We start from the raw sequence: 23889 nt of genomic DNA, 5'->3' as shown, positions 1-23889 counted from the left end.
CCAGGCCGCGGGGCCTCCGCTGCTGGCGTGGGCGCGGGGACACGAGGCGGAGCTGCGCTGCGGAAACGGCGTAGAGTCCTTCCGAGAATGGGGTCTGCGCTCCACGTGGCGCTCCACGCCACGCCCCCGAGGCCCGGCAGACGCGGGGAGGCGGGGCCCGGAGAATCTGCATGCACCCCAGACGCGCGCCAAAGATGTGGCCCCCCAGCTCTCCCTTCCTGGGGGGTTGGTAAAGATGCCCCCCACCCTCAGCTGCTGGCAGCTTTTACTCCTAAAGTGTGCTTGTCAATGCTGAGCATTAGGGCACGCGCACATCTGGGAAGAAAGTTGCATCAGTTTACAGCTATTTACAGAATCGGATTTGTAATTTGCTCACCGCAAATTCTTGTTTGTTTACCGGGGGAAATGTTGGTACTGTGATCAAATGTTTTACTCCCTCGTCGTCTGGAGGTTCCCCCCACAAGAGACTCAGCTTCGGCAAGAGCATTGGTAAGAGTATTTTTTTTTTTTTGAGACAGTTGTGTTCAGGCTCAGAGACTTTGAACTCTCCCAGAAGGAATTTTGAGAGGAGGGCTGTAACAAGGGGGCTTCTTGTAGGAGTTCCTAAGGTTACTTCTTTTCAAGCCAATTTATTCATTGCAATTTATTTAACACTAACTGTTTAAACACCTATACGGAGGAAGGCATTGTCTGTTTCACCCAATGAGTTCACAGCTTTATGGTACAGATAACTGCCCAAATAATTATAGTACAATGCTGGAATAGCAGTGTTGGACAAGGGATTTCCCCTAAGACATTAAAAAAAAAGAGGGTAGTCTTGGGGTTTGTTTTCATTGGCTATTGTCGATAACTTGGCTTTGATTCTTTATATTTATTCCAGCAAGATCATAAGGTATTTGTGTTTCTCCTTCTGCCTTATTTTGCTTAGCATGTTTTCTAATTCTTTTCAAGTTGTAGCAAGAGTCAGTATTTCATCATTTCTTATAGCTGAGAATTATCCCATTGGGTCATATACCACAATTTCTTTACTCACTCATCTCTCCTCAGATATTTGGATTACTTCCAGATCCAGCTACTATAAATAATGCTGCAGTGAACATAGGTGTGCGTATCTCTTGTTAAATTAGTGATTTTGTGTTCTTGGGATAGATCTGAGTTTACCTGGGAGGGACAGAGAAGGTACCCATGGATAATGTGACAGATTCTGACACTTTGGTTGTGTATGTTTGCATGCCTAATGTGTAAATATTAGTACTATTATAAACAATATTGCCTCAATTAAAATGAGTAGATTTTTGCTTTGAAGGGCAAGAAGCAGGATCATCTGAATAAGAGACAGACTATGAAACGTCCTGTGAAAAGTGCCTGTAGGACAGACAGGAGAGATGTTGGTTGGCAAAAGGCTGAAGACATTAAAATTTTGAACCTCTTGGATAAAGAACTATGGCTTTTCAAATACTGGAACCAGAAGCCAGAGTGTTAAAATAGCAGGTAGGTAGGGCATTCTTGAACATGGCCTTCCTGGGTTCGCTCCCCAGTATTCCATATAGTCTCCTGAGTACTTCCAGGAGTAATTCCTGATGCAAAGCAAGGAGTAACTGCACACACACACACACTGGGATAAGATTTGGTCTGCTTTGTGTATTGGGATTAGAAAAAGGAGGTTGGTTAGCCTATTGCCAAAGTATTCTAAGAAATGAAGGCTGGAGACCAGGGAGGTACACCAGGGTCGGGAGTCATGGGCACTGGTTCAATCCCCAGTATGGCATGGTTCCCTAGCACTGTTGAGTATAGCCTGGAGGCCCCTCTGAGTTGGGTCCTTGTAGCTCCCAGCACTACCGGCACTGAGCAGTGCCACATCCTTCAGCCATTTAACCTTCTGTCTAGTTAGCTGAGTATCTCCAAGAACAGCCCTTGTCTCTCCCATACTACATGGGAATCCCCCTAAAAAAAAATGATTGATGGATAACTGGTTTGGGCAAGAAGCAGAAGGAACCAGAAGAAGCACTGATGTCCTCACTATTAAGAAGGGAAGGGTTCTGGCAAACCTGGTGGTGCTGTAGTAAGAGAGTCAGAAAATAGAGGGAACAGTTCGTTTGCATGAAGAATGAGAATGGGGAACATGTGTGAAGTCTGGAGCACTCTTCCCTTAAATCAAAATAAGTTATCCTGAGTTATTTCCATTTAAGAAGGCCAAACTGGAATATGTAAAATGTTGAATAGCTTTGTGGTCTATTTCAGTAAAGATACGCTTGGGGGCAGTAACATTTACATGTCACTGTTGCACTGTCATCCCATTGTTCATCGATTTGCTGCAGCGGGCACCAGTAACATCTCCATTGTGACTTTTTGTTACTGTTTTTGGCATAGCTTGCCAGGCTCTGCTGTGCAGACGGGATACTCTCAGTAGCTTGCCAGGCTCTCCAAGGGATGCAGGAATCGAACCCGGGTTGGCTGCATGCAAGGCAAATGTCCTACCCCGCTGTGCTATCACTCCAGTCCCAGTATTTACATGATTCTATTTAAAACATATCATTAGCTTCCCAGTTCCTGAGTCTACTTTGTCAGATAACCTGTTTACTGCAGCACTTCCTCCTAGTTCAGTAGTAACTTTTACAAGAACCTTGCCACTTTCTTCCAGGGAAATAGGTTACTTTCCAGGTACCGTGGAATGGGGTACAATGATAAACATGTCAAAGATATTTACAGTTAGCATTTTCTGCTCATGAAGCAAGGTTTATTATATCTTCTCAAAGCTAACCTCGCCACGTGTCACATGTCAGTCTTCCCCCACTAACTTGTGAGCGCATAAAGGGCTATACCTGGCAATTCTGTTTCAGAGTAGGTGCACAGTACTATTTTCACTAATATTGTGTATTTACCTCATAGTTCTTTTATAAAAAATAATTTTAAGTTAAATACGACCAGAAAGATAATACAGTGAGTGGGGCTCTTGTCTTAACGCGTGGCTTACATGGGTTGTATCCTCTGAACTCCGTAAGGCTCTTCAAGAACTCCAGGAGTAAGCCCTGAGCACTATCAGCTGTGTTCCCCCACAACAAAGAGAAAACTTAAAGAGAATGATAGAAATTCCATTTTTAAAATTGCCTCAAGTATAAGGACTACACAGCTTTGCTTTGGGCCTAAAGTTTTTTGTTTCCTGCCTCCCAGGATTTCTATCATAAACCCAACCAACTATTCTCTACCAAAGGTGGATAAGCAGGAATAGACCTTTTTTGGAATGTGAGAGGGAGGCCCTCCTAAGCAGTGCTCAGGGGAACCATGGGACCACTCCCAGGGAAACTTGGTCAGCTGGGCCAGGTAGTTCAATGCTTGGGGAAAGCAATGCAGCACTGCTTGACCCCAGCAGCACTGGGGCCTCCAAGTCTACCCCCTGCAGTACCTGTGGGATGTGCAGTGCTGGGGACTAAACTGTCATCCTTGAGCATGCAATGCAAGAACCCCCAAACACTAAGCTATCTCCTTGGCCTATACCTTTCAATACATTTCTAAGCAGTTTTCTCACTAAGCCAGAGTCTCTTGAGTAGGCCATGCAGGTAGGGCCCCACCGCACCCACAGTACTGCCCTTTGTAAACTGCCATTGCTTACTTATGCTAGCTAGAGTACTCACCACAAATGAGTGACACAAAATTGTTATCTGTCCCAAGAAGCCAAGTCCTTGATTTGAATGTAACCATACTATGTACGAAAGTTTTCCTTCTGAGGGCTGGAGCAATAGCACAGCCGGTAGGGCTTTTGCCTTGCATGCGGCCGACCCGGGTTCGATTCCCAGTGTCCCATATGGTCCCCTGAGCACCGCCAGGAGTCATTCCTGAGTGCAGAGCCAGGAGTAAACCCTGTGCATTGCCAGGTGCGACCCAAAAAACAAAACAAAACAAAAATTCTCCTTCTTTTTTAAACCCCATAAATGGAAAAATAATCATGAGGCTAGTTTCGGTGTGCTGCTAGAATTAGTACCAGAAAGCTCTCAATTTTATTTCTCCTCATGACAGTGGAAGAAAGGAATGAATACAAATAAGGATGAGGTCGTTTGCTAGTAGAAAAGGGAGCTGGGAATTTCACATTCATTTTGAAAACTGGGCAGAAGGCATTGCTTTCCCCACAAGCCCGGGCAAGGAGCATGGTCTAAGAATGGGGCGGAGCGAGGTACAATAGTGAGCAGTTTTCTGTTCTGACCAGTCGTTCCTCTCATGTCGCCAGGATGATACTCTTGTGTTTGCCAGGGACAGGGGCATGTTCCTTTTGATGCCGGGCTTAAGTGTGCTTGTGAGCAGATACACAAAGATCTCACAAACGATCTATCAGGCGTACCCAACCTGAAGAGCCCGAGACAGGACTATGTCCTTCCCTGCTTGAGAAACCATGAATTTAATACATTCCTGGTGGTCTGCCAAGTCCTAAGCAGAGTTAGGATGACTAAAGCCTTTTTATTGCTCTACTGAAATCTCTTCCCTCAAGTAGAAATTTCTTCTATATATCACGTTCTCTATATCAGTGGTTTTTAGCCTTTACCAGCAGGCCGCCTGGGACCACGGTGGCAAACCACTAACTGCTCTCTGCTGGTCATGAGTAGTGTAGACAGCCAAAAAGCAGGCTGCCCCGTAACTTCACACAGGGTAAAATGAAATCAGATTCTTCTTTTTCATGTATTCTCTAGATTGAGAATTCCCAGTAGCAAGAGACAGCAAATAAAGATGGGAGAGACTGAGCCTTTTTGAAAGTCTGTCCCTCTGCTGAACGCCACTTTGAAGGGAAAGAAAAAGTCAAATGGCAACTTCCAGTCTGGTCTGGGTTGGCCCCGTGGAGGCTCTGGTTTCTGAGTAATGTCCACGAAAGTCACAACAGTCGTCAAGGATACTTCTGGGATTTCAGGGAATTCCTGCAAGAAGAGATTTCAAGACAGGTCAGTACTTGTTTACCATATATATAGCCCTCAAATTTGATTAGTTTTTCCTCCCTCAAAGAGGGACCAAAAAATAAATAAATAAAACCTTTTTCTCCTATTGGTCCTGTGCAGTTCTCTTCTCTGAATCATAGGAAATGAATTTTTTAGCAACAGCTTATAAATTTTACAAGTTTTCTGCTATGATATTTGGCACTAGAGAATATCAGACTCTGGGAATATAATTTTGCCTGGGATTATCCTTCCCAGATTATTTTTTTAATGAATGTGGGGCTTGCTGTGATAACTTGTATTGATATTACCTGTGGATTCTTTTAAAAAATGTAATTCTCATGAGGAACTCGATTAAAAACTAATGTAACTTCTAAGGTGGCCAAAGAACGATATACATTTACAAAGAAGACACTCTTAGACTTAAGCTGCTGATCCATCAACTGGTCCATCCATCAGAGGATTTCTAAGAGATCTGAAGTTGCTCTACTCTAAGATGGCTATAAGTCTGAGACCTTTAAGCCCATGCCTATTTAAATACATCTAAAATTTTTAAACTATTTATTGTAGTAAGAATATGTATCTGTTTCAAATGGCTGGGAAATTCCATATGATAAAAATTGCTTAACTGAATTTTTCATACTCAAAACTATATACAAGCTCATCAAGAGCAATTACTAGATTTTATTTTAAGATAGATGTCATCTTCTCTACATGAAAACCACTTCAATCCAATAAGCAGTGATATAAAAACTCCATCTTCACTGAAAGGGAGAAACATCACAATATGTGAATACAGAAAGCAGATGGAGCAAGGTTTCACAGAGAGAAAAAAAGGCCAAACCTAAATTTAGATTAGAAGCAAGCAGATGACTGTAGGACCCTAGAATATTCGGTCAAGGACTGAATATCCTCTAGTGGACTAGAGGATATAGTGCTGAGTGAAGTCAGTCAGGAAGGACACACGGTGGGAGAACAGATCCACATAACTGAGTTGGGGAGTCAGGGGAAGCACTGGGTTCTTGGGGGAGGAAAGGAGGTGGGCATAGTGGTGATGGGTGTGGAAATATTGGAATTATGTGAGAAATCATCATTAACAGTACTGTAAATCAAAGAACCACAATCAATAAAAATAAGTCAAAAGAAAAAAAGGAAAAGTGGGCAAGAGGTGAGGAGATAATTCAATGATTAGAGGTGATTGCTTTGCATGTGCAGGGACCCAAGTTTGAACACTGGGCAGCATGTGCAATCCCCAAGCACTGCACGGAGTAACCCTAGAGGTCCCTCAAGCACTGCAGGGTTCCCAGGACTGAGGGCCCAGGCATTACTGCCTCACTGAGTCCAAGCATTGGACCCTTTGGCCTAGCTGGAGAGCATTGCCAGGGGTGGCCTCCAAGCTCCCTGAGCATTGCTTGGGAACTCCCCACCCCTTCCCCAGGCCCAAAAAAACAACGGAGACAGGGATATGCAGATATTCAGTATGGAAAATGGTTCTACTCCCGAACATCAGTCAGGCAACTCCCCCTCCCCACCACAATAACAGACTGAACCACTTAAACCAGAAAAATTCTGTATTTAGAGACCCTGGACATAGAGAAGACCAGAGTGAGTCAAGATTTACAAAATAGAGAACTTATCATGAAATCCCTTCCCCAATATAGCTCTAAAAATGCTGACAGGCGGTCTTATTCCCATATCCTTTAGTCAGGAACCAGAATTTTCTAAAGAAAATTAGTAATTTCAGCAAAAAGGACACAAGATAAATCTGGAAGTTCCACAAGCTTCAAGCTTCATGTAACTGCCATACAGTGAAGGCCACAAATTAGTAAGTTTTGCTCATGTTCAGAGGCTTCAATCAGCTCAGCTACTTACTCTATGGAGAGGCCAACCTAGGGGAGGGGCTTCTCATAGTGAAGAAAAATGTGCGGAACATACAAACTCGGGAAACAAAGGTAGTGAAAGGTGAAGTGAAAGATAGTATCTTAAAAGATAAGTGAGAAAAGGATGCTATGAAAAGTAGTAGCAGAATAAGAAAGTGCTCTTATATATTGAAAATATAATAGCCCAAATAAAAATATTCAGTAAGAAGGTTAAAAATTGAGGAAGTTGGGGCTGGAGCGATAGCACAACAGGCAGCTGACCCGGTTTCGATTCCCAGCATCCCATAGAAAAAGATATAAAAGAAAAAAGAACCTAGAAATTAGAATACACATTTATAGGAGTACTAGAGATAACAGCAAAAATAGTGGGGAGGAAATTATTAAATATGAAGTAATAATTACAGTTAATAAGAATTTAATTTTCACATAAACGCCATCTCAGATTGTTGAATCTACTGAATAAAGAAAAACCTATCCAAGATACATATTGTGGAAACTTCAGAGTACCAGAAGTAAAAAGATCTTAAAATGGCTTCTGAACAGCAGTACTGGAGATGAGAAGATGATGAAGAATGCCTTCAAAATTGTGAGTGAATATAACTTCCTACTGAGAACTTTATTCCAATCAAATGATTAATTGTGCTTATAATTATGCTGATAATGACTGAATAAAATTATCTTTAGAAATGTGAACTTAAAGGACAAAAGGTGTACTTTAGTACACCCTCACATGGACTTTTTTCAATCAGGCCAAGCATTTGTCATCATTTGGTACACTTTTACCTGTACCTTTTTTCACATAAGCCAAGCATTTGCCATCATTTGATATCAAAGGACACTATTCCCTTGTTGTTTCTCTGTACAACACAGATCATCCTATTAAAACTATTTAATGGGGTGCATTCAATTAAGAATTGCTAACTACTATAAAGCAGTAAGTTTTAACAGCCATCAACAAGTTCAGAGACTCTCTAAGAAATATTTAAGTGATATATTGAATACAGTTATAGAAAAAGTTTTTGTAGTTGAATTAGCTAAAATAAAAATACTGGTAGGATAGTTTAAAAGAAATAAACCTAAACTATAATCTGGATCAGGAAATTTTAAGCAAAGTGGGAAGGGGAAGGAGATATATTACACTCGCATGACATATGAGGGAAGATAGACAGGGTTCTGTGTCAGCGTAGGTCCCTTAGGAGTCATGACTTACCTGGCAGTGATATAGGAACCTTGCTCCTGCCACATGAGCTTGCGGGTTAGACTGGAGGCCAATAAATGCCCACAACACCTGGATCTCCAGAGAAACTGGAATGACACAGCAGGATGTACAGTGCACAGCCTACAGAAAGGTAAAGAAGCAACTGCTTGAATTGCTGAGGGTTGCCCGTCAGTCACCTGCGCTCAAGTAGCCCTGGCTCCTGAACAATACATATACAGTAACGGAGAAGGCAGTGGAGCTTAGGAAAAAGGAAAGTTCAAATTAGATATGATTGTCCTTTTTCTTAAAAACTTCGTATTCTAAAATGGAAATTGCTAATACAGAGATCAGTAAAATAGACCAGGTACAGTATTCTAAGAAGCATTAAAAGAGTGTTGCTTACCTGCCCTACTTCCCCTACCCTTCACATTGTTGGTGTGTTACTGTGATGCCTGGGGCTTGCCCTTTCAGGTGCTTAGTGAGGACTGCACGTCAGGTTGTGGTTCTCACACGCTCAGCTGCATTGCTGACGGAGGTTTACACTCCTTTGGTGACAGTGCTTGTGTATATGCTAGTGGGCATCGCACTCTTAGCTGAGGCACACAGCTGCAGTGCTTGCTGCAGCTCTCACACATGTTCATCACAGATCACACTTCTTGGCCATGGTGCTCATACATCTGTTTAACTGCCTGTTAGCAAGGAATCACACCTCTCTGTGTGGGGTTCAGATGCCTAGCTATGGGGCAGCTGAAACTGTTTGCAGTGCTGGGGGTGGCAGGTTGCTGAGCACCAGGATTGCTCTTTGTGCATGTGAGATACTGGGAATTTGAACTCATCACCATACACTTGAAAAGCAGAAACTCTAAGCTCTTGTGTTACTCCCCTGTGCTAGCTATTTATTTATTTATTTATTTATTTATTTATTTGGGTTTTGGGGTCACACCCGGCAATACACAGGTGTTACTCCTGGCTCATGCACTCAGGCATTACTCATGGCGGTGCTCGGGGACCGTATAGGATGCTTGCACCCGGATCAGCCGTGTGCAAGGCAAATGCTGTACCCACTGTGCTATCGCTCCAGCCCCACACCCCCTCCCTTGTGCTTTTTAAATCCACACTTTTTTTTTTTAATATTCATCCCATTGTTCATCAATTTGCTCGAGCGTGCACCAGTAACGACTCCATTGTGAGACTTGTTACTATTTTTGGCATGTCAAATACACCATGGGTAGCTCGCCAGGCTCTGTCGTGCGGGCAGGATACTCTTGGTAGCTTGCTGGGCTCTCCGAGAGGGACGAACAATATAAAATTATCTATGCAATGAATGCAGAATCTTATTTTGTGCTAATATGGAAAAAATTGTAAGAGCAATTTAAAAAATTGCAGAAGTGCAGAAAAGCATTTGTATTGAGGTTTTTTTTTTTAAGGGGCCAGAACCATAGTATAGCAGATAGGGGGGTGTTTGCCTTGCCAACCCAGGTTCAATCCCAGCACCCCTTAAGGTCACCTGAGCCCACTAGAAATGATTCCTGAACACAGAGCCAGGAGTAAGCCCTGTGCACTGTGAGTATAACCCAAAAACTGAAGAAATAAAAAAAGAATCTGAGTATTTACTTGCGTGAACAATAAACATGCAGTATCTATCTCTGGAACAAAAGAGACTTCAGTTGCCTTGGTTCTCTGGGAGAAAGCTATTTCTTTTGTATTTTTTAAAATGTGGGTCATGTGCATGTGATTTTTGAATCACAAATATATTTCTAGATTTTTTATTTTCAAAATTTTCTCCAATTAGGTAAGGAAAATAAAATTAGGGCTCAACCTAACCTGAAAGAATTGCCTCAAATATTGGTATGACTTCGTATATTTTTACTTCTATGACAACCATATTATGTTCTTTCTGTTAACACCTAGGCTTCTGTATTTCTATACCCAAAACCAGTGGCTAAGAACTATCTAGGAGATGTATGTCTCCCATCTATAGAACAGTTCATTTTTGTCTTAACATTCATAATTTACAAAGAGTCTCACAATGTGTTTAGCAGCTCACCGAAACATCACAGTTCCTGCTGAGGATCCTGGCCCACTCTCCCTTCTGGGCTGGGTGAGCATTACCAAAGACAGCAACCAGCTCTGGTTTGGGCGTTCCATGAAGAATCTGATAAACCTCCTCCTGAACATCACTGCAGTTCATCTTCTGGGGTCTGAAATGATGGCGGTTACAGACTAATACTGATATAATACTGTATCAAAAAGTCAATCCAAGCATTAGACATAGTATTACAAGATAAATTAGAGGAAACAATCTTTAGTATGTATAAAGAAAAGAAAGGTAGTGTGAAATTAGCAAATTCTTAGTAATGTTTATACTATTCCGATTATTAAATACTTCCTTATTAGCATCTTCTGAAACAGGCAAATTAAAAAGTTGTCCTAACTACATATTCCCTAAAAGAAAATTGTGGGAAATGATGCAGAAACCAAGAATTACCTGAACTTGCAACCAGATTTCATATTCACTCCAAATTGTACTTCAGGTCTCTTAATAGAGCACGTTCCATCACCCTGGCTTTGCAACAGGGTCATCTGAGGTAGGACATGATGGTCAAGGTGATCATAACAGAAAATTCTAGACAGACTGGATTATTTATGCTCTTATTACTGGCTTCTCAAAAATATCTCTGTTAATCTCATGGTAACATTCAGTTTTTTCCTTTAATGGTTAAAAAAATAAATAATTGCTAATTTCTCAAAAATAGCTAACCATAAACCATAAAATCACACAAAAAGAAACGAGAAATGAGGTTCCTGGAAGAGAGCTCAAAGAACTGGAGGCAAAGCCCAGAGGTCAGTTTCTGGCACTGCATATCCCTCACGTGCCCTGAGCAGCCCTGGCAGCAGCAGTACCACACTGTCAGGCTCGAGCACACACAACCAGCCCAAGATCAATCACAATCCTCACTTTTACCCAGTCTAAAAGTAACAGTATCTGAAAATATAACATATCAAAGGTTTGGTAAAAGAGATTATGAAAAGAAGGGAGGACCTTAGAAACGACTCCCAAAGACCTGCAGCTGCAGGTTTTCTTATTAGGCTACAAGAATGATGCCAGCTCCCGAAGGATACGGAATGACTTCTTTCACCAGTGAGAGTCAAGAGTGGCTTCCCAACAATATAACCAGGATTCCCACTTCTAGGGCCAATAAAAGCAGCAGCTGTGCTCTGTTGAAAAGCCTGGAGAGTGAAGAAGAGTGAATTTTGTTAAAAAAGTGTATTTCCAGCCTTCATTACGTGACTTCATACCCTTCAAGGCAATGCAATAAGTTTCCGTAAAGAACAACATGACTTCCTTCCACAGCGTAGACTTGTGTACAAATGTTTAGTGTTCTACTTTTTTTAATACACAAAATAAACCCTCAAATGGTATACTGAAATTCCCTATATGTTCTTTCTACCAAGGATGATAATCTTTCAAATATCCTGCCACTCTCTTTACCAAAAATGATTGATTTTAGGGCTCTGATCAACTTGGCTGAAATCAGAAGGAATTTAAATTTAAAAATAGTTGTGTGTGGTGTTTTGTTTTGTTTTTCTTTTTGGGTCATATCCAGCGATGCTCAGGGGTTGCTCCTAGTTTTGCACTCAGGAATTACTCCTGGCAGTGCTTGGGGGACCATATGGGATGCTGGGGATCGAACCCGGGTCAGCCGTGTGCAAGGCAAATGCCCTCCCGCTGTGCTATCGCTCCAGCCCTAAAAATAGTTTTTAACTATAGATGTTCCAGTGATGAACTTTGTGAGGAAGACTTGGTCAATGTCCTGAGGGCAGAATGAGGAAGAAATTGGTCTCTCCTGGCTCTAAAGTAGTAATAATAAAATGCTGAATGTCTAGAGATAGAAAAAATCTGTGGGATGTTGGCTTAGTTTGATTCAAAATAACTTTTTAGTTTTATTGATATTACTGGGTATTGTACCCAGAGCTTCACATATGTGAGGTACATGCTCAATCTTTAAGTCACATCCCTGGACCTAGATATAACTATTTTTAAAAGAACCAGATATTCAGAGAAAATGTTAATGAATAAATATCACTGAATTCCTAAGATCGTTTATGTTAAATTAAGGACTATTAAATATTGAGGCCTCAACTGGCAGTTGAACTGAGCCTCCATGTTCTATTACATGTGTTGTAGAAGAGGAAGAATTATACTTAATTTTTTTTTTTTTTTGCTTTTTAGGTCACACCCAGCGCTGCACAGGGGTCACTCCTGGCTCTGCACTCAGGAATTACCCTTGGCGGTGCTCAGGGGACCATATGGAATGCTGGGAATCAAACCTGGGCCAGCTGCATGCAAGGCAAATGCCCTACCCGCTGTGCTATCACTCCAGCCCCGAATTATATTTAATTTTTAAATATAATTTAACCCAATGCTTCTTTCCCTCCTGACCCTTGTGGAAGAAAGACCCTAACCCTGAAGTGAATGATGAAGTGCTGCTGTAAGGAAATGTCTGGTCCAACAGTCAGGTTGATTTGTTCAAAAGCGACAGAAACTTTCTGGATTCCAAAAGTTCCATTGGTCTCTATCTCATAGATGACCTGAAATACGAAAGTAAAATCAATTAGAAGAGGAGATTTTCTGTCCTTTGGGTTTCTCTGTTTGTTTGCTTTTTGTTTATTTGCGATCCCTACCCAGCAATTCTTGGGAGCTGTTCCTGGCTGTGTGTTTGGAGGAATACCTGATGCTCAGGATCAGACCCTACTTCCCCCCTCCACTGCTTAGCGTAATACTCTCAAGGCAATCGGTTCGGTGCATGCACTGAACAATGTGGCTTCCTTCTTTGTGTAGCATTTCTCACCTCTAGTACTGTTGAACAAACACCATTTCAGAATCTGAGGTCAGCATCCCTACCTGGGAAACAACATTCTGACAAGTGTTTCCAGCCAACAGAGGAGAATCAGCCTGTGAGACAAGTGTTACAGGAACCTGAAACTAGCAAAGAAAAGAAAATATGTCAACTAAAATCAAGAGTATCAGTTTACTTCTCTCTATACATTATGCTGAAATGTACGCTTTCCTTCTTAACCATCATTGTTTCCTCTTCTTTCACTGCTGTCTACAGTTTAAATTTAAAAGTAATTCTAAATCAGTTCATATTCCATATTTCTCAGGACATTAATTCGTAATTATTAAAGTGGGTTCAATAGTCAAATGAGTTTTAGACATGCATCTGGTATTTCCTTTTTAGAGATTAAAAAAAGTGTAGAATATTAAAAACTCCAATAAGTTCACTGCTTAACTTTTTTTTTTTTAACCCCATGTTTCCTAAATTTATCTAATCCCTTACTCATATGACACTCTCTTTTGGGAGGACCTCCCAAACAGTCCTCAGAGGGCCAGGGGACCCTTCCCAATGATGCTCATTTATCTCCACAGCTAGAGCTGGTGGTACAGGGGCCATGGAAGTGTTGGGGATAAAACTCTGTCCCTATGCACACAAAGCATGGGCCCTGTTCCCATGAGATACCTAACCAGCCCATGCGATATTTTTAATCATACTGAGCTCACGTGAACCAACACTTTTCAATTCTTATTTAACAGTTTGATATGCCAGACATATTTCCTTTCACCATTCTAGTCTAAACTGAAATTGCCTTAGATGCAAAGGGACCAAAGAGTCTCTTCTCTTTTTTCCCCAATAAATAACATTATATACCTTCTTATCCTCCAGATCATTCATACCTCTTGGAACCTGTAAGAAAATAGCAGGCACATAAGAATGCATATGTTTTTTACAGAAGATCTCTAGGAACTCCTGTTTTCAAATTTGGGAGAACAAATCAACTTTACTAGAGTGAATCACTTCTTTTGTACCTAACTCTTCCTGATACTAAATTGCCAGCAGTAGGTCTAAGGGATGAACTGGAATGCCACCTATCTGAGCAGTTTTTCCAAACACACATAAGTTTTGCTGACTTAGTGAGATGTCACCATCCCTCCTCCCCATTCAGTCACATTACCAGTAGGGTTATCTCTGCCTATATATGCCTAATTCTGTGATCTCTCTTCAAATACCCAGATTTCTAAGACTTCTGCCTTTTATGAAGCTCTTGGGCATTCTGACTTCCAGTTCAGTGCCTTTTTTCCTCATCCCAACAGTGAAAAGCGTGTTTTCACTAAATCCACAGTGGTGACAGAGGGGAGAGAAGAGATACCTACCTTCAAGACTGTGAAGTTATAATAAGAGGCAGCATTAAGGGCTGGGTCTGATGTACAGCTTTTTGACAGGTTCTTGAAGAAATGAGCACAAGTTGTACTTTTACTCTCCAGGAAACCTTAGAACACAAGGAAGTAAGGGAACAAATGTGGTCATCGGAAGAAAGGGAAAGTTGGGTGTGAGAAATGGGGGTAGGACTTTGACAGTGAAATGGCAATGGTACTTTAGTGGTGGGTGTGTTGAGGCATTTACATCTAAATGAAAGAAACTTCTCTACCAAGTTTTTATAATACTGTAAACAAATGACTAATAAAATAATTTTAAAAAATGGAAGTGATGGGGTTGAGGAAGTGGGTCAAAGGTGTGGAGCACATGTGTGGCACATTCGAGGCCCTGAGTTTGATCCTGGTACCATATGGCCGGTTTCTCCCCCAGCACCACCAATTGTAGTCCTGGTAGCCCCCAGCACTGTCAGGGCCCAGCACTGAACCAATCAACGCGCACCATCAAACCCCCACCAAATGAATATATCCAGGCGTGGCCCCTGTAAACAAATTAAGGAATATTTTTAAAGGGAAGTGATAAATGAAAAACCTTTTTGAGTTGCTAATGGGGCCATACCCAGCATGCTAGGGTAGTGAGAGGAGTGCATGCAGTGTCCAGGACTTAACCCAGGGCTTCATTCATATCTGCAAAATGTGGTCTTTCTCAGCCTATTTCCAGCCTGCTAGCTTGATTTAAAATGAACAGAAAGGCTGGCACTTTCGCTTTGGACTCACCTGCAGGATTGCTCTGAGCACAGAATCCCCCAGCTCCAACTCCCGCAGGCTGCTTCAGTAAGCTTACTACAGAATATTGGGGAAAGTAAGTCAGGATGGGGTCTCCAGCCTATACAAAATATAGTGGAAATTTATTCACAGTGAGACAGGTCTGAGCATCACAGAAAAGTCAAAGTAAAAATTAAAGTTAATTCAGTAGTTTGTCAGCATAAACAACATTGCTATCCAAATGAGGTAAACTCTGGTTTACCTGCTTGCGGCAGGAATATAACAAGTAGCATATATCAAGATACCCAAGCAATAATTATTTGACCTAAGGGAAAAGGCAAGTCAAACAATCCCATCCCCTTCCTTAGGCTTACCTTATAATAAGAGGATGGTGGTGACTGAGATTGGAATGTTGGAGAAAATGATTCACCTCCAAACTCTCTAGACAGTGCCTCGAAGTTAGTTGCATTGACCTTTTGGAGCTTCTGGAAATAGTTCAGTTTTGCTAAAACATTTTTTTAAATAAAATTCAGATTAAAAAAATTTATTTTAATCTGGCATACCAAGTAACTTTTAAAAGTATTTTGAGGCATAATATATACATATAAAGTATCCAAATACAGTAATTTTAAGTATAAATTTAGTGTATGTTATTAATTTATATACTTTTATTATTCAAATTAAGTTATAGAACATTTTCCTGAGAGATTTACAGTTGACATTCCATTTTAAGAGATAACAATGGTTCTCATTTCTGTCAAGTAATTTATTTGTAATCTGTTAAATCAGTGATGTAGTAGTTTTTTTGGGTTTTTTTTTTTCGCGTTTTTGGGTCATACCCGACGATGCACAGGGGTTACTCTTGGCTCATCACTCAGGAATTACTCCTGGCAGTGCTTGGGGAACCATATGGGGTGCTGGGAATCGAACCCAGGTCGGCCATGTGCAAGGCAAACACCCTACACACTGTGCTATCGCTCCAGCCCCTGATGTATTAGATTTTAAGAAATAACAATGGTTCTGATTTCTGTCAAGCAATTTATTTGTAATCTGTTAAATCAGTGATGTAGCAGCAAGGGCTGGATAAGAATAAGGCCAGTGAGGTCTTCAGCAGGAAGCATGCTGGGGGTGAGGGGTGGAGAGGAGGAATGGGACAGGCAAGAGAACACTGCAATAGCGGTGAAGGGAAGTGGTCAGCCAGAAGGAGAAGCGAGTGCTGAACGGGGGTTTTGCATGAAACCCTCTCGTTTCATGTAGTAACCCAGTAACAGTACTGTAAACCACAGTGTCAAAAGTTACTTAAAAAAAAAAGTGATGTTATAGAGGCAGGCTGGTGGGAGAAACAGAGGGCATTAGTGTAGGGAATTGGGCACTGATGAAGGGATTGGTGTCGGAACACTGTAGGGCTGAAACTTAATCATGAATACAATAGGATCCACAATGAATAAATTTAATTTTTTTAAAAGAACATAGCCAGTGAATTCCAGTCAGTTCAAAGTTTCTAATGCTGGCCAGGAGTGTGTATGATTAGCACTTTAGGGTGAAAATAGGAGGTGCAATAATGCTCATGTTTGATACCAGATGACAAAATGTACTTTTCCCATAGGAACATAATAAAGTTAGAGATGATGGTTATTTCATATTTAAATCTTCCTATTCCCTTTCATTTTCAGCTGACCACTCCCATTAATAGTGTTTCCCATCTCAAGTTAACAGACATGTCCTATTTTTATTCTTTTCATGTTATAATTTCTATATCGGAGGTTCCAGATTCCCTAAAAGGTCTAATTTCTATTATAGCATTGTATTTATCTATCAAGTTCCTGCAGCTGTCACTGAAAGAATAAGGATTCCTACATTACATTAATTTTGGGGCTGGAGCGATAGCACAGCGGGTAGGGCGTTTGCCTTGCACACGGCCGACCCGGGTTCGATCCCCGGCATCCCATATGGTCCCCCAAGCACTGCCAGGAGTAATTCCTGAGTGCAAAGCCAGGAGTAACCCTCTGAGCATCGCTGGGTGTGACCCAAAAAGCAAAAAAAAAAAACCCCACATTACATATAATTTACCTTTATCTCCTGCACTTGTAAAGTTCTATTTATTTGACTTTTCAGCTTTCTCAAAGCATGAAATGAATACAACTGTCAATGCTAAGGTCCTACAAACTCTATCAATCTATAATCTAAATCCGTGCACTCAGAGTTGGTACAGACTAGTGGCCCCAGCATTATCAGGAGCTTGTCCAAAATTCCAAATCTCAAGTTTCTCCCCAGACCTGTAGACTGTTGCACTGTCATCCCATTGTTCATCGATTTGCTCGAGCAGGCACCAGTAAAGTCTCCATTTCGAGACTTCTTGTTACTGTTTTTGGCATATTGAATACACCACGGGTAGCTTGCCAGGCTCTCCGAGAGGGATGGAGGAACAGAACCTGGGTCAGCCATGTGCAAGGCAAACGTCCTACCCGCTGTGCTATCTGTTCATAGCATGCTGTCCTGGTGATGTGCATGCATATTAAGAGTTTGAAAAGCACCATTCTGGAACAGGTGATGCTGAATTTCAGAAAGAAGATAGGCTGAAATAACAAATATCTACCTGGCTATTTTTTAAATGGCAAAGGTCCAAGACAAAATTAACATTTTTGAAATTTCACTTTAATGCAGAGACATAAGCAGAGAAAAAGCAGAAGGAGCACAGACTAAGTAAAATAGTTTTTGCCTGAATGTATATTATACCTAATAAAATTCAAAGGTATTATGACTTAGATTGATACATTTCAGATGTGGAAGGGAGTCTATAAACCATGTAGCACAATCCCATTATGAGTTTTAGATAAATAAGTTATAAAAGGCCACAGAGTCAACTGGCATAACCAGGAATAGATCACTAATATGATTCTGGTCTGGGGTTTTCTCTACACTGTCATGGGATACAAACTTTGACTATGAACATCCATTACTACTGGTCATCATAAGCAGATATTAAGCACTATTAGCAATGAAAGGTATGTTCCATCCTTTCTAGATGCTGACCTGAGGAGACACAATGCTTATATAAATTGCTAATAATTCATAGTTGCCTAAAAGGGCTTTTTATTTGTTTTTTGGTTTTTTTTTTTTGCTTTTTTTGGGTCACACCCGGCAATGCACGGGGTTACTCCTGGCTTTGCACTCAGGAATCACCCCTGGCGTTGCTCAGGGGACCATATGGGATGCTGGGAATCGAACCCGGGTCGGCCGTGTGCAAGGCAAGCGCCCTACCCACTGTGCTATCACTCCAGCCCCTAAAAGGGCTTTTTAAATACTTAACTACCGTGGTTTATAATGCTGTTCATAATACAGTTGTTTCGGGTATTCAATGTCCCTACACCAGTCCCACCATCTCTGGACCTTTCTTCCTCCACACTATCCCCAGTTTTCCAGCCATTCCACAAGCCTGCCCCACTGACAGGCACAAATAATTTATTTTATATTGCTTGTTACAACATAATAGTGAATGGAATTATTAAAAAATAGCTTAGTAAAGGAAAGTTTGTAAAAATTTTTGTATCTCACAATGGGTCATTAAAGTCATTGTCTGAGGATTCACTGAGCTGCTTGTCACTAGTTGAACCTTCTGTGTTAATTGTTTTTGCTTATTGAGCTTAGTTGAGTTCTATGCTACTTTCTTATCTAATTTGCTGTGCTCCTACTGGGATGTCAGTATTGTGGAACATGGGGATGTCGCATGGCCACGTGCTTCAGGAGCTCCAGGATCAGTGTACGTGGGAATTTCATTGGCTTGGCATCTCTTCAGAGTTTAGTAGGTGTTTGGATGGTGGTTGCTGTGGGATGTAGGTGTGCCTTCTGGGGTTTGCAGGTGGAGGGCAACAGGCTCGAGTCATAGTTCTAAGAGAAAAACTCTCAAATGTTGTTGGGAAAGCTCAGAACCCCTGGTCTAGAGGCAATGCATGGGCCTGGTATGGGAGGCCAGAAGACAATGAAAGGCAGGAAGCCGCAAAAAGCTCTGAACTAGAAGGCACTGAGAGATTTGAAAAGGGGGAGCTGCTGACTTGGTAACAAAGTAGCATTAGCTTAAAACAGAATTCAAACTTAGGGGCTTGTAAACCAGCATCTATATATTACATGTGTACCACCTGAATTCTGATTTCTGCACATATAATTGACTCTTTTTACCCACTTTACCCAATCCTCTCCCCTTCTGTTAACCATAACACCTGTCGTTTTTAGTCTAAAACTCCGGTTTTATTCATTTTTTTTTCTCTATCTGCTACATACGAGTGAACTAATTCATTCAGCGTTTTGTTTTTCTACATATGATCTAGGTTCATCCAGGTTGTTTGCAAATGGCTAGATTTCATCTTTTATATACTTTTATATACACAAACATAGCTGAGTAGTATTCCACTACATATACACATCATTTCTTTTCTGCTCATCCGTTGATGGGCACTTCGGCTGTTTCAAACTCATAGTTTCCATGAAGAATATGCAGTCTTATTTTTGTTGCTCTCTTTACCTCTGCACACTGAATGCAGACAAGGTTCTAGATGTTTTCAAAATCTGGACCCTCAAACCCCAAACTTTTCTGAAACAAACAGTTTTACAATTTCTGATAACCAGTACAAACTCAATACAAATTTCTGAAATCTGGACAAGGTGACTTTTAGGTTGTGAGGGACATTTGTCTTGTATGAGAACATCATTTTGTTCACGGGCAGTAAATAAAAGGTGTATTTGCTTCTTATCTTTAGCAATGTGGTCATCAACAGAAAGTTTCTAAGTCTGTTTCAAGATTTTGCCTGTCATGTAATTGCACTCTACAACTAAAAGAGGACCTACACCTCTAGAGCTAGTGATATTCTCACTGTAGATGAAGAAAGCATAGAAATGCAAAGGCATTTGCCCAAGTCTATGCAGCTGCTAAATAAATGGCAGGACTAAGATCCCAGTCTAAAGTTCCTTTCCCTACACTTGCCTCCTGAATAAAAACCAATAGGCATATATAGGCCCATTGGTCAAAGACATTCCTTCACATATTCTTCCTGACTGTGTCAGGTACTGGGGGTTCAGTGAATGCTTTGAAGGACAATGTAGCAAGCAGAGTTTGTCTTCTCTCTAATATGACCTGAGTTACAAGAAGGACAGAATTAAAGTTCTCCATACTTTTATTTGGGGGAGGGGCAACTTTAGGTGTCTGAGCCACACCTCTAAGTGCTCACGGACTACTTTTTTGGTTTTGGGGGCTACAACCTGGCTGTGCTCAGGGATCACTCCTGGTGGAGCGTAGGGAGTCAATCAACCCTCTGTTGGCTGACTGCAAGGCAAACACCTACCTGCTGTATTGTCTCTCCCTGGGCCCTCAGGGACCACTTTGGGCTCTCTACTCAGAAGGGACCCCTTTGGAACAAGGTACAGAACCAGCCCCTCTTGCCGCCCCAGGAAACTGTGGGTCTGGGTGTGTGATGAAAGGAGAAGGGAGATGCCATATTCAATTGGCAAAAAAAGGTTTTGATAGGCAATAAGAGCCATCGTGTTTCTACTCACAGTTGTTCACCTGGACACAAAATTGACTGATTCCATTGGAATCCCTGAAAACTCTGGTAGGGAAAGGAGTATTACTCCTGAAGATGAGAGAGTTGTCCACACACATCCAACTGGAGGACCTGTGAAGGCACAGGGAGGGAAAGGAATAGATGTAGCAGAGGGGTAAGACCTAAGGGGGTGCACCACGCTCCCCCCACCCCCTCCTTTGCGGGAGCCGGGAGAGAGAGGAGGCTCTTCCCGGGGGAGACACCGAGGTTCCACCAGGAGGCGTGGAAGTGGGGCAGACCCCAACCAGCGCGGGTCGACTTTTCTACCACCTGCCTTAAAGGTCCTCCCTGCGCCCCTCCCGCCCCCCTCCCCCCTCCCCCCCTCCCCCCTCCCCCCCTCCGCACCGTGCACCGGCTCACCGCACGCTGCCCGGGAGACAGAAGGAGAAGACGGTCAGCGGCCGGGGCAGGGCGCAGTCGCGGTCGCAGCAGCAGTTGATATCGCAGGTCCCGAGCGTCAGGTCGCAGACACAGAGGGGCGAGGCTGCAAACGCGACACGGAGCGAGCGCCGCGGGTGGGCTCGGGGGCACAGACTCACCCCGCGGCCCACGCTGGGCGGCGGCGGGTCATTTACTTCCAACCCCCACCCCACCCCCCCGTCCTCTCCTCACCTGGAGCGAGGTCCACCGTGTGGTTCGCCGGCGCGGGCGCCGAGGAGGTGGCGACCGTCGGGCTAGCCTGGGGGAGCGCAGGCTCAGCCCGGGCACTTTCCGTCCCCGCCGAGGGTGACGGCGGACTCCCGCTCCCCGACCCCGGCCCGGGGTCCGCAACGGTGGGCTCCGGCCCGGAAGGGGAGAAAGACGGCTGCGGCCGGACGCCCTCGCGAAGCATCAGCAAAAGCACCTGCAGAAGCACGAGCTGCGAGGTGCACATGGGGAAAGACGGGGGGCGGGGCAGGGAGGGGAGTTTCGGGGGGTCGCTACACGCGTCGCTAACTAGCGGGCGTGGGAGGAGTCGCACGGTCTCCGACGCCGATAGAATCCATCCGCTCATTGGCTCCTCGGCGACGGCCTAGAACTCTTCCGCCAATAGGAAGCGGGCTTGTTACGACTCTTCCGGCATCTCTCGGCCGCGCCCGGCCGCGCACAGCCTCGGTCGCTAGGCAACTGCTACACTGGCGTAGGTGCCCTAGCGCCATCTCTCCGCTGGGTGGCAGTAGGAATTCAGTGTAGGTTTCTCCGCCTGGAGGACTGAGTCCTTTCTCTAGAGGTGGAGCGCTGCTGGCATCTCTCTCCCTCTCCCCCTCTGCTCCCCCCTCTCTCTGCCCCACACCCTCTCTCTCAAGCATTTATGAGGACATGTGCACCATATCCACCATCCAAGTGCCAGTTTCCCTCCATCACTGTCCGTGGGAAACACACCCGTCCCCCGCCCACCACACTGCTCCCCCTCTTTGGTAAACTCAGTTCAGCGGAGTTTACAAGGGTTTGTTTTCTTTTGCGTTCATCTGTTCCCATACTTGTTTTTGTTTATTTTAATATCCCACATATGGTGAGATCATAGAATTTCATTATCTTTCTCAATCCAGATTCTAATCGTGAGAAACCCTAAGGAAGGTTTCTTAATGATCTCAAGGAGGAAATACACCCAAGTTCACAGGTGTGTGTGTTTGTGTGTATGTGTGTTTCAACACACTTTTTTCTAAACCATTTGAGTCAGTTCCTTAAATTTTAACCTTGAGATATAAGGAAAAAAACACCTCAATAAATTCAAGAAATCACAAAATGTGCATATCAGTTACTAAAAAAAATTAGAAAAGGAGAATGGGGTAGGGGAAATGAGAGAAGACAGGAAAAAAGTAAGGAAAAGAGATTTTTCTAGGACATCAGAGGAAAAATCAGAATCAGGGAAAGTAGAAGGGATAAAAGAAGAACTTCTCCTCCTTCATCCTAATCACTATTTCCCCCCCTTTATTAGTTTTGGGTTTTCACATGCAGTGGTGCTTCATTTGTGAAGGAAGGGGATGCGGTGGAAGGCCACATATGGCAGTACTGAAGACTTACTCCAGGCTCTGTGCTCAGGGATCTCTCCTGGTAAGCTCTGGGAACCATAAGGAGTTCCCGGGTTTGAACCCTGATTGGCTACATGCAAGGCAAGTGCCCTGCCTGCTGTCTATCACTCCCACCTTCATATGTACCTCTTCTGATTCTCTAGAGTCTGACAGAATTTCCTGAAGCAACGTTCTTTCTATAACTGCCATCCAATATAGTAGCCACAGTCTGTCTGTATGTGACTATGCACATTTGAAATGATAATGTGGCAAGAAAATGAATTAAACATTTTATTTATCATGTATATACTTCAGGAGTTATTTTTTTCCACAACTTTTCAATAGTAACTTTTCACACCATACCCATTCTGTCACTGTCACTGTCACTGTCACTGTCATCCTGTTGCTCATCGATTTGCTCGAGCGGGCACCAGTAACATCTCCATCATGAGACCCGTGGCGTATCCAATATGCCAAAAACAGTAACAATAAGTCTCACGATACTCATTCTGTAAATATCAAAATTCCTGCACCATATTTATGAGAATCCCCTCCACAATTTGCACTCTATTTCTGCTTCCCCTCTGTCAATCTCAGTGCTGGACTTCAATCCAGGTTGGTTTTGCCTATTCTTTGTCATATTTTTATATCCCTCATGTGAATGAGACTATTCAGTATTTGTCTTTTTCTTCCTTTGTACACTTCAGCTCCATGGTTGAATATCAAATCTTCAACCTTTTATAGAGTGGATTGTTTGCATATCTTGGCTACTGTAAATAGTGCATGAAATTTAAATTTTTAATTAATTCAAAATTAAATAAGTGTCTGTGACTAGTCGCTAACATATTGGACAGTACATGATCGAAATCTTGCCTCTGCTGACACGGTGATGTCCTCAGTAATCTTGTAAGCTTGGATTGTTTTTGTGTTTGGTTTGAGTTATAAATTAAAATACACAATTATATAGAGTCTAGTTCACTTACCTAAATTCATTTGCAAATAAATTACTGAGAAGATCTATTTTAGGACACTTGACATAATCTTTGATCAGAAATTAATACTGTAACTAGTAGCTTAGTATATCTCTTTATTATAAGTGTTCTCAATTGTATTTTATTTGATTGTATTATGGGCTGCTATAAGATATATCAACATTTGTGTTTTAACATGAGTATTTATATATTAGTAATTTCTAAAAGAATATGAGCTCAGGGGCTGGAGCAACAGCGCAGCAGGTAGGGCGTTTACCTTGCACACGGCCAACCCGGGTTCAATTCCCAGCATCCCATATGGTCCCCGAGAACTGCCAGGAGTAATTCTTGAGTGCAGTG

General features: G+C 42.5%; 1 protein-coding gene and 1 long non-coding RNA gene across 6 annotated transcripts; one reads left to right on the top strand and one right to left on the bottom strand.

Moving 5' to 3' along the window:
- The first annotated feature begins 43 nt into the window (after window positions 1–43).
- On the top strand, window positions 44–12451 carry LOC129399326 (uncharacterized). 3 transcript variants are annotated; one of them, XR_008627050.1, is made up of 5 exons: window positions 44–489; window positions 1307–1491; window positions 4680–4925; window positions 7239–7382; window positions 12229–12451. It is a non-coding gene; the product is annotated as an uncharacterized LOC129399326 (long non-coding RNA). The 3 variants fall into 3 exon arrangements; XR_008627051.1 differs by lacking the exons at window positions 1307–1491; window positions 12229–12451 and adding an exon at window positions 11085–11189 and having other exon boundaries at window positions 50–489; XR_008627049.1 differs by lacking the exon at window positions 1307–1491 and having other exon boundaries at window positions 54–489.
- On the bottom strand, window positions 3973–21516 carry TCTN3 (tectonic family member 3). Of its 3 annotated transcripts, none has more exons than XM_055118893.1 (14): window positions 21180–21516; window positions 20928–21051; window positions 20521–20639; window positions 15348–15484; window positions 14986–15094; window positions 14209–14324; window positions 13706–13741; window positions 12901–12981; window positions 12462–12587; window positions 11118–11225; window positions 10483–10577; window positions 10042–10195; window positions 8007–8135; window positions 3973–4901 (listed from the first exon to the last, which is right to left on the bottom strand). In XM_055118893.1, the coding sequence occupies exons 1-14, from the start codon at window positions 21439–21441 to the stop codon at window positions 4665–4667; spliced, it is 1833 nt and encodes a 610-aa protein (XP_054974868.1). In that variant the 5' UTR covers window positions 21442–21516; the 3' UTR covers window positions 3973–4664. The 3 variants fall into 3 exon arrangements, with proteins under 3 accessions (XP_054974868.1, XP_054974869.1, XP_054974870.1); XM_055118894.1 differs by having other exon boundaries at window positions 15348–15478; XM_055118895.1 differs by having other exon boundaries at window positions 15348–15458; window positions 20531–20639.
- Between the last annotated feature and the right edge of the window lie 2373 nt (window positions 21517–23889).

The sequence above is a fragment of the Sorex araneus genome, chromosome 11 (assembly GCF_027595985.1).
Source record: "Sorex araneus isolate mSorAra2 chromosome 11, mSorAra2.pri, whole genome shotgun sequence".
Classification (NCBI taxonomy): Eukaryota; Metazoa; Chordata; class Mammalia; order Eulipotyphla; family Soricidae; genus Sorex; species Sorex araneus.
The sequence above is the reverse complement of the archived record's forward strand: the minus strand, read 5'-3'. Positions and strand labels throughout refer to the sequence as shown.

What these genes read in the sequence shown, in the direction of transcription:
- TCTN3 (XM_055118893.1), bottom strand. Translation starts at nt 21,441, where the DNA reads ATGTGCACCTCGCAGCTCGTGCTTCTGCAGGTGCTTTTGCTGATGCTT. An exon ending in ACTTCATCATTCACTTCAGG is followed by an intron (nt 11,226 to 12,461) that starts GTTAGGGTCTTT and finishes TTCACTCTCCAG; the next exon opens with GCTTTTCAACAGAGCACAGC. An exon ending in GCAGGAACTGTGATGTTTCG is followed by an intron (nt 8,136 to 10,041) that starts GTGAGCTGCTAA and finishes ACCTTTCTGTAG; the next exon opens with GCTGTGCACTGTACATCCTG.